General features: G+C 42.1%; 1 protein-coding gene and 1 long non-coding RNA gene across 5 annotated transcripts in view; one reads left to right on the top strand and one right to left on the bottom strand.

Annotated features, from left to right (window-relative positions):
• slc12a4 (solute carrier family 12 member 4) overlaps positions 1 to 18,282 on the bottom strand; it is a 157,204-nt gene that overhangs the window by 55,024 nt on the left and 83,898 nt on the right. For both annotated transcript variants that reach the window (XM_072547396.1, XM_072547398.1), the window contains exons 5-8: positions 10,562 to 10,616; positions 10,086 to 10,216; positions 4,346 to 4,587; positions 1,237 to 1,448 (exon numbers count right to left, since the gene is read on the bottom strand). In XM_072547396.1, the coding sequence (XP_072403497.1) occupies positions 1,237 to 1,448; positions 4,346 to 4,587; positions 10,086 to 10,216; positions 10,562 to 10,616 (640 nt within the window). The remainder of the gene's footprint in view (positions 1 to 1,236; positions 1,449 to 4,345; positions 4,588 to 10,085; positions 10,217 to 10,561; positions 10,617 to 18,282) is intronic.
• The window catches only part of LOC140453046 (uncharacterized), a 28,180-nt gene that overhangs the window by 8,307 nt on the left and 1,591 nt on the right, over positions 1 to 18,282 (top strand). Inside the window, exon 3 of one of the 3 annotated variants that reach the window (XR_011952289.1) lies at positions 11,162 to 11,301. The exons of 1 other annotated variant lie outside the window; for it this stretch is intronic. This is a non-coding gene — a long non-coding RNA (uncharacterized lncRNA). Of the gene's footprint in view, positions 1 to 1,030; positions 1,073 to 11,161; positions 11,302 to 18,282 lie in introns of those variants that run through there. One more of the 3 variants, XR_011952290.1, reaches the window with a different exon arrangement.

Raw genomic sequence — 18,282 nt, 5'->3', positions numbered from 1 at the left:
CAAGAACAGGAGCTAAAAAGCCTTGGGGAGGTAATCTGTCACCTGAGTGATCAAGGCATGCCAATCAAATTGATGATTTTGAAATAAATACAAAGACTGAGAAGGATGTGTAAATTTGAGTGAATTAATTCAATAACAAATCAGATCCTGAAAAGAAAATCTAACGGGAAAGTAAGGAAAGAGATACAGAAACAAAAAAGGTCAATTATTTTACATTTTTAAAATATTCAGCAAATGGATATAAATGGATATGCTTCCAAAAGTTTATGTTTGGTGCCTTAGATTTACCTGTCGCTAATTAACATTTAGCACATTGTCAGAAGAATGTGCAAACCTTAAAGACTCCTTGCATCACAAAGTCTGTGGCACATCAAGTACACATTTGCCAGGCATGTACAGCAACTTCACTGCCCTTCCATGGTTGTGAATCATTGAGATGCTGCTTTATGCAAACCTAATAATGGTGCAGCCTCAATACAGGCTTTCAAATTTCTGTGCACAATCACCCTTGTGCCCCCACCTGAAGTTGCCACAACATTTATGCATAAATAACTATATGTGCTGCTACTCTGACAACTGTTATGGTATTTAAAAAAAAACACAGGCACATTATTAACCCAAAAGGTAAACAGAAGTTTGTGGCAAAATTGGAGCAGTAATATGCAAATACTTGGTTTACGTTTGACTAATCTGAATTTGGACATAACACAAAATTAATTTGTTGCCTTTATCTGAATGATTATTAGTACTGATATTGTATACATATGTTTACTGGGTTCCTCACAAGGAATTAGCAGTAGTATTTTATGTTAGAAGTTTTACCAATGATAAGTGGACAATATTATAATTGCAGGCAGCATCCAATGTGCAGCAAAATCGACGTTTCGGGCAAAAGCCCTTCATCAGGAAACGTCGATTTCGCTGCTCGTTGGATGCTGCCTGAACTGCTTTGCTCTTCCAGCACCACTAATCCAGTATTTGCTTTCCAGCATCTGCAGTCATTGTTTTTACCTCAATATTATAATTACAGTCAGATGGAACTTGCAAGATACAAGAAGGCCCTCTAGTGGATCAACACAATATAGTAAGGTAACTGTGAAGCCAGGAACTGGACTTCCTATTTTAAAAATGCAGCCTTGCAAATATGAAACCTTCATTATTTCAAGTGCACACAAATTATTTCCACCAATTATAAAAATGTTCCAAAATGCCTCATTAATACAAACTCATACAAACCTTTTATTCTGCCACTTGCTACACCTGGAATTCCTTGAATTTCTGTGACATTATTTTGAACAAAGTACTCATCGCAAGTGTCTGTCTGATTTTTAGAAGTGCAGAACAGGTCCCATAATTTAGTGGTCACTGTCAAATTGTTTTCAGTCGTGGTTTTGGCACAAATATCAAATAGATTTCTAGAAAGAGTTCGATTTCCCAACATGCATATCCTGAAATAGAACAAGATAGTATTTTTTAATATTGCAATCACCAATTTACAAACATCTGACTTATGAATGCTTGTACATATGAATGCAGTCTCACTGGGGCATAACTTTAAAGATCCAATTACCTGTACTTACAGATGGCTACTTTATATTGCCCTGCTCATCTCACTTCTTCATGTGCACTTTCTTTTTACACTCCTGTACTCTTGCCCATAGCCTAATAACTTTTCTCCCTGCTTCAAATATGGAGCCAATTCCTTTTAGAAAGCTGGTACACAACTTGCTTCCATCACCATTTCATGCATTGCATTCCAGATCAGAACAAGTCACTATGTACTTTTCCCCCTCTAGTTGTTTATGATTCTTTTCCCCAACACCAGAAGTCAGATTTCCACTTGCTAACTATTCTGGCATTGGAAACTTATTACTTACCAAACTACCAGAACTTTGAGCACCTTTACTAAATTATCTTCTCTGCTTTTCTGCTCCAGGGAGAACAGTCTACCCACGTGACTAATTCTTTACCTCAGGAACCATTATAGTAAATGACTGGATAAGTGCAGTTCCAAGGAAAAGGCTGCCTGCACAACATACCCAACTCCTTCAATATTCACACTTTTCACAATCCCTGAGCAGTGCAGATATCCATTAAGATTTCTTCAATAGCAGCTTCCAAACTGCAACATCTCTTGCTTAGGTGCAAAGGAGAACCACTTCAAAGTTTCTCTCCAAGTCACAGACCATCTTAACGTGCAAACATTTAGCTGTTTCTGAATCATCACCAGGACAAAATAGGTAAAACTCGGATGCTGCCTGAACTGCTGTGCTTTTCCAGCACCACTCTAAACCAGAACTAGGACAAAATTCCAAGGCTAACTTTGTAACAGTACTGTGGGTGTCTAAAACACAAGAAGTTCAAAAAAGCAGTTTGGCATCCTATTCTAGGACAAATTAGAATGAACAATAAAAAAAGCTCTCATTCACCAGTGATGTCTACAACCTATGAACAAATATATATAAAAAAAATCTTCTGTACTTTCTTCATAAATCATATGACCTTTCTTAGGTATGGTGCCCAGAGCTGAATGCAACACTCCAGCTGGGGTTAAAGTAAAATGTAGTCAAGAGCATGAAGTATACATTTAGTATTTGTACTCTATGCCTCTATTTATAATATGGATTGCATATGCTTTATTAACCTTCCCTGCAACATTAAGGAATTGCACATAAACAGTCCAATAGTTGAAGTTTTCTTATTTGTAGTTAAAGTTTTTTTGCTTAATGAGATTCATCACACTCAGTCCCCCATGGCTCAGAACAATATTTCTCACACAACCTCCAGCTCTCTATGTCATTAATTATGCAAGGAGGATCTTGGGCACCATCCTTGGGGAATTGTATGGCTGGAGAGGAACAAGTGTTTGCTACTGCTGAGAACCTATGGCTTTGATGCTCCTAGTGTTATACTTAAAGCTCAGTTGAACACTGCTTCAGAAACTGCAAGCCAGTAAATTGCCCTCAGAGTGTGTTGTTTGACAGCACTAAGCCCTAAAGACCTTGTGCAATGAGAAAGGAACAGGACACATGCAGGCTGGGAGCTTTTAGTGCAGAAGGTATGCTTTGAGAAAGCAATGCGAAATATACTAGGGTTGGCAGCCTCCAAGTAAGTGGTAAGGTGAACGTGCATAACGAGACAAAATGCATCCCATAAAGATGTCAGAGTTGCGCACATCTTCTTTGGTGTTGTTATCTAAGTAGGTTTAAGAACAAGCATGATGTGGTAAGGCTGATGATTTGCTGATGTCAGATTGTGAGGATGTAGAATTGAGGAAGATGGTGGCGATACAGCACATTGTTCTGAAGCAGTTGTTAGATGCTAGGGGAGACAAGAACTCAGTGAGCTGCAGGTAGTAAATACCCACTGTAAGTACATGTAGAAGTCTAAAAGGAGAGAATTCGAAAAGGCATAAAAAGATGAGTTGAGGTTTTAATAGATAATGAAAATAGGAAGTTGTGACTCAAATGATGATATTGTGAATTCACCACTTGAAGCTTACAGAAAAAATTGGGAACATTTTTCTCAACATAGGCAATGAAATGCTTTTCATTCTCACAGAGTCCTCAACTGCTCCTCATATGAAACGCTGTTCACCCCCAGGATTATTCTCTTAAATCTCCAAGTCTAGCACACTCTTCCTTAGCTATCTGACCCAAAACTGCTCACAATATTCCAAATGCAGTTTGACCAGAGCCTTTTTTAGCCTCAGCAGTCCATCTCAGCATTTGCCTTCCTAACTCCAACTGAACCTGCATGTTAACCTTAAGAGAAATCTGAACTAGGACTTCCAAACCCCTCTGTGCTTCAGATTTCCAAAGCCTTTCCCAGTTTATAAATAGGTCGACACCTTTATTCTTCCTCTCAAAGTGCATAACCTCATACTTTCCCACATTGTAATCCATCTGTCATTTCTTTGGCCCCTCTCCTAGTCTGTCCAAGTCCTTCTGCAGCCTCTCAGCTTCCTCAACACTGTCTGCCCTTCCAGCTATCTTGCGTCATCTGCAAACTTAGCAATGCCCCCCGTTCCTTCATCTAGATGGATTGAAACAAACTAAGCTATTTACTGCAATTCTACTTGATACTTCAGAAACTAGAAAAGTTCCACTTACCCTTACACCAGACTTTCTTGTATTTCTAAATATAAGCATCATATTCTATCAAAATAACTGTGACACAAGTGGCTGCTGCAGAATACTATACTTACATGCTTTAATTCTCCAAGTAAATGTAAAAGAAATTCTTACAGTAGCAATTAAGTACACGCATTCTAAATATTTTTTCACAGCTATGATAGGTCTAAAATTTCTAATCAAAATAACAATTAAAGAGAAATGTTACTTACTTAAATTCTGGAGGATAAACTGCTGATTTGATAACCCCCACGTAAATGGACAGGATGGACAGTATCACACATACCAAAAACAAAGAGGCAAACTTATTAACATATTTGACACCTATGAAAACAACCAGACACATCAACAAGAGGAAGATTGTCCCATAGATTCTCATGTTGTGAAGCATTGCACTGGTTTCTTCATGTGGTTGAACAGGTTTAAATATAGCTGCTGCAGGAACAATGTAGGCCTGCAAAATAAAGTGAACCAGTGGAATTAAGATAAACAGTACAGACAAAAGGACAAGACAAATACATTGAATAATTAATTAGTTAAGATAGGAAACTGGAGTTGCACTTAGTACTTGCCATTTTAAAAAAACCCTACAGTGTGGAAGCAGGCCATTCGATTGATCGAAGCCACACCGACCCTACAAAAAGCAACCCACCCAGACCCAGCCCCCTACCTTATCTCTGTAACCCTGCATTTCCACGTGGCCAAGCTACCTAGCCTGCACATTTTTGGACGGTGGGAGGAAACTGGAGCAGTGAGAGGGATCCCACGCAGAATTGAGGAGAATGTGCAAACTCCACACAGAGGGTGGAATCAAACCTGGGTTTCTTAACTACCATGCTGCTCACTACTGTAGCACAAAGTTTATACAGATTTATATAAAGTTTATATAAATGATTCAGATTTGAATACAGGTGGGTTGATCAGCTAGTTTGTGGTTAGGTGGAAAATAGTAAAGAATATACAGCCTAAATTTCCGAGAGGAGATGGGCTGTTCAGCAGCAAATGGAGGCGATGCATTTGGACAGGACAAACAAGGCAAGGGAAAACATGATGAATGGGAAGCATTCAGGATCAGAGGAACCTTGGTGTGCATGTACACCAACCAGTCCCTTAAAGGTATCAGAACAAGTGGATAAATGGTTAAGGTGGTATATGGTATACTTGCCTTTATAGCTTAAGCTTTGAGTTAAAGAACAGGGAAGTTATGCTGGAACTGTATAAAGTGTTGGTAAGGACACAGCTAGAATATTGTGTATATTTTTGGAATCCACATGATACAAGGAATGTAATAGCACTGGAGAGAATGCACAGAAAATTTACAGGATGTTGCCGAGGCTGGAGAATTTCAGTCATGAAAATAGACTGTTTTTCTTAAAGAGTGTGGTGGGTGATGAAGGACTTATGCCTGAAATGTCGTTTCTCCTACTCCTCGGATGCTGCCTGACCTGCTGTGCTTTTCCAGCACCACACTCTTCGACTCTCATCACCGGCATCTGCAGTCCTCACTTCCTCCCTGTTTTCTTAGAGCAGAAGAGGTTGAGTGGGGACATGGCCGAGATGTATAAAATTATCAGGGGCTTAGGAAAGGCAGAACATGGAACAGTACATCACAGTACAGGCCCTTCAGCTATTGATGTTGTACCGACCTTTTATCCTATTCTAAGACCAAATTAATCTACATACCCTACGTTTTACTATCATCCATGTGCCTATCCAAGAGTGACTTAAATGTCCATAACATATCTGACTGTACTACCACCACTGGCAGTGCTTTCCATGCACCCACTACTCTGTATAAAGAATCAACTTCTGATATCTCCCTGAACCTTTCTTCAATCACCTTAAAATTATGCCCCCTTGTGATAAGTATTTCTGCCTAGGGAAAAAGTCTCTGACTACCCACTATCTCTGCTTCTCATCATCTTGTACACCTCTATCAAGTCACCTCCTTCTTTGCTCCAATGAAAAAAGCCCTAGCTCCGTCAAACCTTTATTGACACATCTCCTCCAGTCCAGGCAGCATCCAGGTAAATCTGTTCTGCACAATCTCTAAAGGTTTCACATCCTTCTTATAATGAGGTGACCTGAACTGAACACAATATTCCAAGTGTTGTCTAACCATGGCTCTATAGAGCTGCAGCATAACCTCACTGCTCTTAAACTTAATCCCCCTGCTAATGAAAGCCACCACACTGTTCGCCTTCTTAACAACTCTATCAATTTGGTGGAAAATTTGAGGGATCTATGGACATAGATCCTAAGACCCCTCTGTTCCTCCACACTGCCAAGAATCCTGCCTTTAACACTGTAGTCTGCATTCAAATTTAACCTTCCAAAATGAACCACTTCGCATTTCTCCAGATTGAACTCCATTTGCCATTTATCAGCCCAGCTCTGCATCCTGTTGACGTCCTGGTGCAACATATAACAGCATTTCACATTATCCACCACTCCACGAACCTTCGTGCCATCAAACGTACTAACCCACCCTTCCACTTCTTCATCCAAGTAATTTACAAATCATAGAGTAGAGGTCCCAGAGCAGGTCCCTGTGGTCACCGAGCTCCAGGCTGAGTACTTTCCATCTACTCCCACCTTCTGTTTTCTATGGGCCAGACAAGTCTGTATCCGGACAGCCGTGTTTCACTGTATCCCATGCCTCCTTACTTTCTGGATGGGCCTACCACGGGGGACCTTATCGGATGCCTTGCTACGGTTCATGTACACCGCACCGCTGCTCTACCTTCGATTTGTTTTGTCGCATCCTCGGTGTGTCCCGACCGACCGACCGACCGACCGACCATCTCTAATCAAACTATGGTTTTCCAAGTAATCATAAATCCTGCCTCTCAGAATCCTCTCCAATAATGTGCCTACCACAAACACAAGACTGACTCATCTGTAATTCCCAGGGTTATCACTGTTCCCGTTCTTGAACAGAGGAATAGCATTTGCCACCCTCCAATTATCTGACACTACTCCAGTGGATAGTGAGGACGCAAAGATCATCGCCAAAGATGTAGCAATCTCTTTCTTTGTTACTACTGGAAACCTTCAGTATATCCCATCTGGCCCAGGAGACTTATCTATCCTCATGTTTTTCAAAATTTTCACGACATTCTCCTTCTGTTCGAGCATATCAGCCGTTTCATGCTGTCCTCACAAATGTCAAGCGCCCTCTCAGTTGTGAATACTGAAGCAAACTATTCATTTAGGACATCCCCTACTTCCTCTGACTCCAGGCACATGTTCCCTGCACTATCCCTGATCGGTCCTACCCGACTCAGGTGAGGAGCAAGAAGATGGCCAAAGTACAGAATACCTTAGGTTTTCCCTTAATCCTCCCTGCTAAAGCTTTTTCATAACCCCTTCTAGCTCTTCAGTTCCTTCCTAGCCACCTTGTAACCCTCTAGAGCTCTGTCTGATCCTTGCCTCCTCAGCGTTAAGTAAGGAAATACTTGGAGGGACCAAAATGTCTATGACTGTATGACAACAAACAGGTTTAGAAAATCAATTAGCTGTATAGAGAAACTAAGGCTTCCTTTCCATTTTCACAGAACACAGATTCTTGATTCATTATGAAGGGAAGAATCTACTGAGACATTTCCTGTGTTTCTGGATCTACCTCATTAAAAAAATCCACAGTGCAGTTGGAAATGGCATCGTTATGCTAACCCCAATTTCTTGTTTATGAGACAGCAACAGACGATTATAGGCAGGTACCATAGTATTTATAATCGCTGTGTCAGGCACAGTGATCTATGAACAGAAGCAAAATGTACTTCATACCCTATATATCCAAGTAAAATCAAATACAATTGAATCCAAGAAACCAGCCGTAGATCAAACTTAAACACAATAAAATTTGACACATATCAGTCTCAGGTTAACGTCAATGGGGACAACTAATATCCTGTTCTCTATTAGCATGCAGAGGAGTTGGGGTTTAATATTTTCAGACACTGTTTCTTTTCTTTATTTGGAGAAGGAACAGGATGGTGCAAGCAGGAAGGTAGGTCTACATTTATGTTTTCCTTTTAACCACCCTATTTTAGAAAAAGATGCTAGTAGTGCAGAACAAAACAGCTCTCTACCTGCCTTCAACCAACCAACCAACCAACCCACAGAGGAACTGAATGCTGGAAATTAGATTAGATTAGATTAGATTACTTACAGTGTGGTAACAGGCCCTTCGGCCCAACAAGTCCATACCGCCCCGCCGAAGCGTAACCCACCCATACCCCTACATCTACATTTACCCCTTACCTAACACTATGGGCAATTTAGCATGGCTAATTCACCTGGCCTGCACATCTTTGGACTGTGGGAGGAAACCCACGCAGACACGGGGAGAATGTGCAAACTCCACACAGTCAGTCGCCTGAGGCGGGAAATAAACCCGGGTCTCAGGCGCGGTGAGGCAGCAGTGCTAACCACTGTGCCACCGTGCCGCCCACAAAATCTTAATCAAAAGCAGAAATTACTGGAGAAATTCAGATCTGGCAGCATCAGATGAGTCACTGGACTGAAATGTTAACTCTACTTTCTCTCCTTAGATGCTGTCAGATCTGCTGACTTTCTCTAGCAATTCTGTTTTCGAAATATTCTGGGGACAAGGGTTCAAATCCCATGACAATAGGTGGCAAAAATTAAATTTAATTAAACATGTCTGGAATTAAAACAAATCATTAAATGTGCAATTACACATTGAATATATCAGCTGTTTTCAACAAGAATCATTAGGCATGATTCTTAAATGTTAGCCCTTCCACAGAGACAAGATATAGCACACATGGTTCAAACTTAGCGACTATTATTTTCATCTCAATATCCCTCCTGAGAAACAATAGGACAGGAATTCTGTTATTCTCCCAATCACCCAGCAAAACTGGGCTCATGAGGGGCCCTGCTGAGGCCAAATTTTAGTTGGTAATGGCTTTTAATTGGACATCTAATACTATACCCTGCACAACTACAAAATCATTTATTAGCCGGAACTAAATTCTGGTGAAAAAAGATCAATTTTTAATGTGAAAATTCTAGATGACCGTTTTACATAAAATTGAACAGCTAAAGTAGTGTTGGGTTGATTGAGGTGTTATTATTCAGACAAAATTATTAAACCCATGTCCGGATCCTGGGAAATTCAATTGTGCCATAATCTCAGAGCACTTTGCGAACAGCTTGAAATTCTGGTGCGACAACTAAACATTGCCTGCTCAATTAACAATACCAAAAACAAATTAAAAAAGAGAAAATGCTGGGAAATCTCAGCAGGTCTGGCAGCATCTGTAAGGAGAGAAAAGAGTGGACGATGCGAGTCTAACTGACCCTTTGTCAAAGCTAAAAACAAAGGGAGATATTTATACTAGGCTGAGAGAAGGTGAGTCATGGCTCCAGAAGCAAAGGTAGCAATAATGAGGTGATAATGACAGTGCATAGAGAAATTATAGGGAGATTAGGAGCTGTGAATGACCAAGGCTGGAGCCAGTGCTCCAGTTGGTCTTTTGTCATCATGTTACTTCAAAGGGAAAATGTCTACTGGGCATGACTACACAACAGTGGTTAATACACAAATGTTTATTTGAAGCATGATACATTTTTGATAGCACAAATTCTAACTCTAACATAAGTCACTGAACATTCATAGCTGGAAGGGCTGCACACATAACCTGACAAGTCTGAAATGTATTTACCTTTGTGAAAAGACTTCACTGAAATTTCAACTTTAACATTCGGAGAAGTTCAAGTGGAGAATGCAGAAATAAACTTGATTTGTAGCAAAAATGATTTGGGTTTTACCAATTATATAGCATAAGGAGAATAGAAACAGTATAATCATATTTTGTGCATTCCTCCTTTGTGAAACAGCACCTGTAGGTCTTTTCGTCTGACAATTTATGTTAAAACTAATATTTAAAGCCTTATTAAAACTGCTTTCCAGCCACCTACCAGTAGAATTTCAATGGCACCAAGTATATACATGGCTCCTGCAAAAGTTGTTCCAAGATAGAAACACAGGCCCACAGCACCTCCAAATTCAGGACCAAGAGATCTTGAGATCATAAAGTAAGAGCCTCCAGCTGCAAAACATTTAACAAAATGGGAGGGAGAGTGGGGGGTGGAGAAAGACTACATTATTACAAGAATCAGGTGAAACTGAATTCTAAGAGATGGATCATAAAATGGATGGCTTTCCTGTTACATATTTTCCTATAGTATTTATGTCAAAACAAATCTTCTACTAAAACAGTTACAAAAATAACCACTACTCAGTAGTGTCAAATACATAATGTGTGTGGTTAAAATAAATTCTGCCCTTTCTCTTCACAATGTGGTTTAAAAAACAGCTACAGCAAAAATTAAGACCATGCATTGACAATATGGACCATTTATTTCCCTAGATATATTTCAAAAGTTTCTTTTACCTGGTACAACACCATTTGTTGCTATGGCACTCATTGATATGGCTGTTAACATAGTCTGAAAAATATAAGATCCAAAAGATTGGTACATGTCTTTTTATTCCCAAGCATTCCATCTTGAAACTCTACTTGATCTTCAAAAAAAAGGTCAACTTTACATTTTCAAACAATGTTCACATGTCTATATATTACAGCAATAAGCAATTTCCTGCTTTACCAGCTGATGGCACCAAATAATTGCCACTTTGAAATTTGAAACCCCAATTTTTCTACTTAACATATGAATCATGGGGATCTGTGCATTCAATCGCTTTTCTATTAATTTCAAAACTCTGAGACAGTCAAACCCACAAACACATTATAGGGAGTTACTGAGCAAATGGTTCTGAAAATCTAGGCCTAGTACTCGCAGCAACCTTGGATCACCAAATCAAAAGCGAAACTTTGAAATCCAAGTCTGCACTCAGGAATAAGATCCAAGGTGGCACAGGCATGGTAGTTAGCATTTGGGCTTGTTGGAAACCATCCGACCCAGGCTGGCAGCATTGTTTTCTCAATGTTCTTTCCATCGTTTTTCTTTTCTTCCTGCTTTCTTCATCTTAGAGGCTGAAGCGGTGTTGCAGGGTGGTGGCTACAGCATTGGTGGCATGGATCAAGACTCCCGGTGGTGTCCAGAGCCTGGACTCTCGGTGGTGGTAGACTCAAAACTTGGATTCCTGGCAGTGGTGGTGCTCAGAATAGGAACTCCTTAAGGGGGAGGGTGTGCAGCCAGAAGTCGTGGTACACATTGGCACCAACGACATAGGTAGGAAGAGGGGCGGGGAGGTCATTCAAGAGCTCAAGGAGTTGGGCTGGAAGCTAAAAGCTAGGACAGACAGAGTCGTCATCTCTGGGTTGTTGCCGGTGCCACGTGACAGAGAGGCAAAGAATAGGGAGAGAGTGCAGTTGAACACGTGGCTGCAAGGATGGTGTAGGAGGGAGGGCTTCAGATATTTGGACAATTGGACTGCATTCTGGGGAAGGTGGGACCTGTATAAACAGGACGGGTTGCACCTGAACCAGAAGGGCACCAATATCCTGGGGGGTAGGTTTGCTAGCACTCTTCGGGGGGGTTTAAACTAATTTGGCAGGGGGATGGGATCCGGACTTGTAGTCCAGCAAGTAAGCTAGCTGTGTGTCAGGATGTCCAAGACTGTAGGGAGGCTGTGGAGAAGGTAGCACTGACAGGGACTACTTGCGGACACAGAGATGGGCTCAAGTGCGTATACTTCAATGCAAGGAGTATCAGAAATAAGGTGGGTGAACTTAAGGCGTGGATCGGTACCTGGGACTACGATGTTGTAGCCATCACGGAAACATGGATAGATGAGGGACAGGAATGGCTGTTGGAGGTTCCTGGTTACAGATGTTTCAGTAAGATTAGGGAGGGTGGTAAAAAAGGAGGGGGGGTGGCATTGCTAATTAGAAATGGTATAACGGCTGCAGAAAGGAAGTTTGAGGGAGATCTGCCTCTGGAGGTAGTATGGGCTGAAGTCAGAAATAGGAAAGGTGCAGTCACCTTGTTGGGTGTTTATTATAGGCCCCCCAATAGCAGCAAAGATGTGGAGAAACAGATTGGGAAACAGATTTTGGAAAGGTGCAGAAGCCACAGGGTCGTAGTCATGGGCGACTTCAACTTCCCAAATATTGATTGGAAGCTCTTTAGATCAAGTAGATTGGATGGGGCGGTGTTTGTGCAGTGTGTCCAGGAAGCTTTTCTAACGCAGTATGTAGATTGTCCAACCAGAGGGGAGGCCATATTGGATTTGGTACTCGGTAACGAACCGGGACAAGTGGTGGGCTTGTTAGTGGGTGAACATTTTGGTGATGGCGACCACAATTCTGTCACTTTCACCTTGGTTATGGAGAGGGATAGGTGCACACAACAAGGAAGTTTTTACAATTGGGGGAAGGGAAATTACGATGCTGTAAGACAGGATTTGAGGAGCATACGTTGGGAGCATAGGCTGTCAGGGAAGGATGTGGTGGAAATGTGGGACTTTTTCAAGGAGCAGATACGACGTGTCCTTGATATGTATGTACCGATCAGGCAGGAAAGAAATGGTCGTGTGAGGGAGCCTTGGTTGACGAGGGAGGTTGAATGTCTAGTAAAGAGGAAGAAGGAGGCTTACATAAGGTTGAGGAAACAAGGTTCAGACAGAGCAGTGGAGGGATACAGGATAGCCAGAAGGGACCTGAAGAAAGGGATTAGGAGAGCTAAGAGAGGGCATGAAAAATCCCTGGCGGATAGGATCAAGGATAACCCCAAGGCATTCTATGCGTATGTGAGAAACCTGAGAATGACGAGAACGAGGGTAGGTCCGATCAAGGACAGTGGTGGGAGACTGTGTATTGAGTCGGAAGAGATAGGAGAGGTCTTGAACAAGTACTTCTCTTCAGTATTTACGAACGAGAGGGACTGTATTGTTGAAGAGGAGAGTGTGAAACGGACTGATAAGCTAGAAGAGATATCTGTTAGGAAGGAAGATGTGTTGGACATTTTGAACAACTTGAGGATAGACAAGTCCCCCGGGCCTGACGGGATATATCCTAGGATTATGTGGGAAGCAAGAGAGGAAATTGCAGTACCGTTGGCAATGATCTTCTCGTCTTCACTGGCAACGGGGGTGGTACCAGGGGACTGGAGAGTAGCGAATGTTGTGCCCCTGTTCAAAAAAGGGAATAGGGATAACCCCGGGAATTACAGGCCAGTTAGTCTTACTTCTGTGGTAGGCAAAGTAATGGAAAGGGTACTGAGGGATAGGATTTACGAGTATCTGGAACGGCACTGCTTGATTAGGGACAGCCAGCACGGATTTGTGAAGGGTAGGTCTTGCCTTACAAGTCTTATTGAATTCTTCGAGGAGGTGACCAAGCATGTGGATGAGGGTAGAGCAGTGGATGTAGTGTACATGGATTTTAGTAAGGCATTTGATAAGGTTCCCCATGGTAGGCTTATGCGGAAAGTCAGGAGGCATGGGATAGAGGGAAATTTGGCCAATTGGATAGAAAACTGGCTAACCGGTCGAAGTCAGAGAGTGGTGGTAGATGGTAAATATTCAGCATGGAGTCCAGTTACAAGTGGAGTTCCGCAGGGATCAGTTCTGGGTCCTCTGCTGTTTGTAATTTTTATTAATGACTTAGATGAGGGAGTCGAAGGGTGGGTCAGTAAATTTGCAGATGATACAAAGATAGGTGGAGTTGTGGACAGTGAGGAGGGCTGTTGTCGGCTGCAGAGGGACTTAGATATGATGCAGAGCTGGGCTGAGGAGTGGCAGATGGAGTTCAACCCTGCCAAGTGTGAAGTTGTCCATTTTGGAAGAACAAATAAGAATGCGGAATACAGGGTTAATGGTAGGGTTCTTGGTCAGGTGGAGGAACAGAGGGATCTTGGGGTCTATGTACATAGATCTTTGAAGGTTGCCACTCAGGTGGATAGAGTTTGTAAGAAGGCCTATGGAGTATTATCGTTCATTAGCAGAGGGATTGAATTCAAGAGTCGTGAGGTGATGTTGCAGCTGTACAGGACTTTGGTTAGGCCACATTTGGAGTACTGTGTGCAGTTCTGGTCGCCTCACTTTAGGAAAGATGTGGAAGCTTTGGAGAGGGTGCAGAGAAGATTTACCAGGATGTTGCCTGGAATGGAGAGTAGGTCATACGAGGATAGGTTGAGAGTTCTCGGCCTTTTCTCGTTGGAACGGCGAAGGATGAGGGGTGACTTGATAGAGGTTTATAAGATGATCAGAGGAATAGATAGAGTAGACAGTCAGAAACTTTTTCCCCGGGTACAACAGAGTGTTACAAGGGGACATAAATTTAAGGTGAAGGGTGGAAGGTATAGGGGAGATGTCAGGGGTGGGTTCTTCACCCAGAGAGTGGTGGGGGCATGGAATGCGCTGCCCGTGGGAGTGGTAGAGTCAGATTCATTGGCGACCTTTAAGCGGCATTTGGATAGGTACATGGATGGGTGCTTAATCTAGGATAGAAGTTCGGCACAACATCGTGGGCCGAAGGGCCTGTTCTGTGCTGTATTGTTCTATGTTCTATGTTCTATGTTCTAAGTCTCCTGGAGCATTGACGTCATTCTTGCTGTTCCTGGAGCGGGACTCCTTGGCTTCTGGAAAACCTTAAAGACTTTACTGAAGCCCTAAAACTGTGCTTGAGACCCCAATTTGAAAAAATGACAAACTCTTATTTAAGAAATTTCTTTTTATCTTTATTGTACCTCAAGATAGTGCTGGATTGTGGTGACAAAACACTTTTCACTGTATCTTCAAGATATATGTGGTAATAAATTGTTCATTCAAGGAAATCCAATAAAGACAAGATAAGATGTGCGATATTAGTCAGTGTCGCATTCAACATAATTTTTACTCATTCACTTTAAAATCTTGCCAGTGTAGAAATCCTTTCATATGTGTTAATAGAGGTTATTGCAATTGGACCAGAAAATCCATTATTTGGATTGGATTATAAGTACCAGAGGATGATGGCTCAAACTCACCATCCACTACTAATGTTCTTAGATGTCAGCCAGGGTTTCTGTTGATTGCACTTTCATCAGAGAAGATAGTGACTTAGGTTGTCTGATATGAACACAAAAACCAAACCTGACACTCTGGTGCAGAACTGACTGTACGCTGAGGTTTGTGGTGCCCTTTTTAAAAGGTAAGGCTTCAAACTCCCATCTACTCTCTCAGCTGGGTGCAAAAGATCCCATGTTGTAACTTAGAATAAAAGTTAGAGAAGTTCACTCCTGGTGTTCTGGTTAATATTGATCCTTCAAATCACATTTCATATCACATGGCCGATTGGAGGAGCTGGAAATGCACAAACTGATAATGCTGCATTTCTGGAACACTAGTTGCTGCCCATTGGGGCATATTCTTTGCATACACAGTTGCAGTCTGTGAGCCATCATTACATTCCATTAGAAACATTTGCAATAACAACCTGTAGGAAAAGTTCAGAACTGTTCACTCTCAAAATTTGCATCATTAAAGATGTTGATACAAGCGATCCAACAATATTCTGTATGCTTTAGTAATGTTAAAAGTGTGGGAGTCAAAAAGTTTAGCTGCAAATGCTGTAATGTACCTTGTAGGGCCAGCAAAATGAAGTAGCAAAGGGAGTGGAAAACAAGGACAGTGACAAGCGTGGAAGATGGGGCATGAGGGAGAGGCAGCAACAAAGGGTGCATACTTCTGGTCTGGTTCCATTGAGATGCAGACACAATGTCGATGTCAATGGCACCAACCTCCTGCTCAAGTGCATTGGCAGGAAATACATCATTCCTAGATTACAAGTGACATATTCAGGCTTGAGCTGACCAATGGTAACATTCACACCACATAAATGCCAGGCAATGACCATCTCCAGTAAGAAACAATTTAACCACTGTTCCTTGACATTCAATGATGTTACCACCACCATCAACATCCTGGGGGCTACGATTGGCCAGAATCTCAACTGGACTCGCCACATATCCTCACCAGAGGCTAGGAATACTGTGGTGAGTAGCTCACCTCTTAACTCCCCAAAGCCTGTCCATTGCGCAAAGGTCAAGTCATGAGTGTGGTGGAATAATCCCCACTTGCGTGGATGGATGCATTCCAACACCGCTTAAGAAGCTTGATACCATCCAGGACAAAATAGCCCACTTGACTGGTGCCACAAGCACAAGCATCCACTTCATCCACCATGGACGCTCAGCAGCAGCAGTGTGTACTATCTAAAATATCCACTGTAGAAATTTAACAAGGATCCTTAAACGGCACCTTTATAAATCCATACCACTTCCATCTAGGAGGGCGAAGGCAGCAGACACCTGGAAACACCACCAGTTACAAGTTGGCCTCCAAGTCACTCCCCACCCTGACTTGGAAATATTTCACAGTTTCTTCCCTATAGTCAGGTCAAAGTCCTGTATATCCTTCCCCAACAGCATTGTGGGTAGACCTACAGCATGTGGATTGCAGCAGTTCAGGGAGTCAGCTCACCACGACCTTCAAGGGCTACTAGGGGTGGGTAATAAATCCTAGCCAGCCAACACCCATGCCCTTTGAGTGAACCGAAGAAAAAGGATCTGTATTTCAAAAGTATTTCATTTGCATTAAAGTGCTTTGGGAGGTCATGTGGTAGCAAAAGATACAATAAAACCAGATTTGATAGTGTGGTGATCCAGCTCAATTGAATTTAGGTTCCCTGCATAAAGCAGAAGTAGTTTAACACAATAAACAGGAATCTGGTCAGCAAAGGGAGTGAAAGTGGGGGGGTCACAGAGGAATGAGAGACATAGTTAAATAGTTCAGCAACCTAGAAATGGGAGAGAGCTTGGTAGTTAGGCATACTACGTGGATACTTTGATTAGTGAATGACCAGAGTTTTAAAAACTTTTGCATGCAAACAGTGTTCATTAAACCAGACCAGCCAGCAAATGAATTCACAGCAAGAGAACTAGGCTTCTAGAAAAGTTTAGATCTAAATAAGGGATGCACTTAAGTGAGCACCAATTTATTTGTTAAATGCGTTATTTTACAATCAAAATTTTAATCTAAGGAGGAAAGACTGCTATAGTTAACCACAACTATATACTAAATAAGCAAGCTCTTGGTAGATAAAGGATAACTGAAATTGTAGGAAGGAAGCACAATACAGTTTAACATTGCTGCTAATTTAGTGGTGTCCTTCTACAAACTTCCTGCATTTCCATTGTTGATGCATTTCATGGGTTTGTAATTCTGCTGCTAGGTTAAGAAAATACAGGCAACAAACACAATGATGCCAACCACCCACTCTGCCTCCCTGACTACTCAGTCTGTTGCACACACAAGTGGTCTTATGGCTTGTACACATGTGGCTGTTCTATGCAGAATCATGATAAAACTAAGGTTAGTTGTATTTTTGGAGTATAGCATTTGCACTTTAAGGAAAGTTCAGGGAGAAGGAGACTCTCAAGAGTATTTTAAAATGGTAAAATAGGTGAACAATTCAATTTTTTTGCAGCAGGAAACAACAGTAAAAGTAGCTGATAGCCTACAATCATAGGAAACTGCTTTCCTCACTCTTCCTGTTCTCTAGTCTAGAACTGCTGAGTTTAGATCCCGCGCCCCCCCCACCCCCTTCCATTGGTATCCCATTTGAGATCAACCTAGCATACAACAGACCTAATCTTGAGAAATCCTGGGCTGTAAAATTGCTGCTGACATATGTCATACATTGTTTTTACCTATGACTGCAGATGCTGGAAACAAGATTCTGGATTAGTGGTGCTGGAAGAGCACAGCAGTTCAGGCAGCATCCAAGTAGCTTCGAAATCGACGTTTCGGGCAAAAGCCCTTCATCAAGAATAAAGGCAGTGAGCCTGAAGCATGGAGAGATAAGCTAGAGGAGGGTGGGGGTGGGGAGAAAGTAGCATAGAGTACAATGGGTGAGTGGGGGAGGGGATGAAGGTGGTAGGTCAAGGAGGAGAGGGTGGAGTGGATAGGTGGAAAAGAAGATAGGCAGGTAGGACAAGTCCTGTCAGGTCCACGCCCCCAAACAACCCACCCTCCAATCCTGGCACTTTCCCCTGCCACCGCAGGAACTGTAAAACCTGCGCCCACACCTCCTCCCTCACCTCTATCCAAGGCCCTAAAGGAGCCTTCCACATCCAAAGTTTTACTTGCACATCCACTAATATCATT

This window comes from Chiloscyllium punctatum, chromosome 26 (assembly GCF_047496795.1).
Source record: "Chiloscyllium punctatum isolate Juve2018m chromosome 26, sChiPun1.3, whole genome shotgun sequence".
Lineage (NCBI taxonomy): Eukaryota > Metazoa > Chordata > Chondrichthyes > Orectolobiformes > Hemiscylliidae > Chiloscyllium > Chiloscyllium punctatum.
The sequence above is the reverse complement of the archived record's forward strand: the minus strand, read 5'-3'. Positions and strand labels throughout refer to the sequence as shown.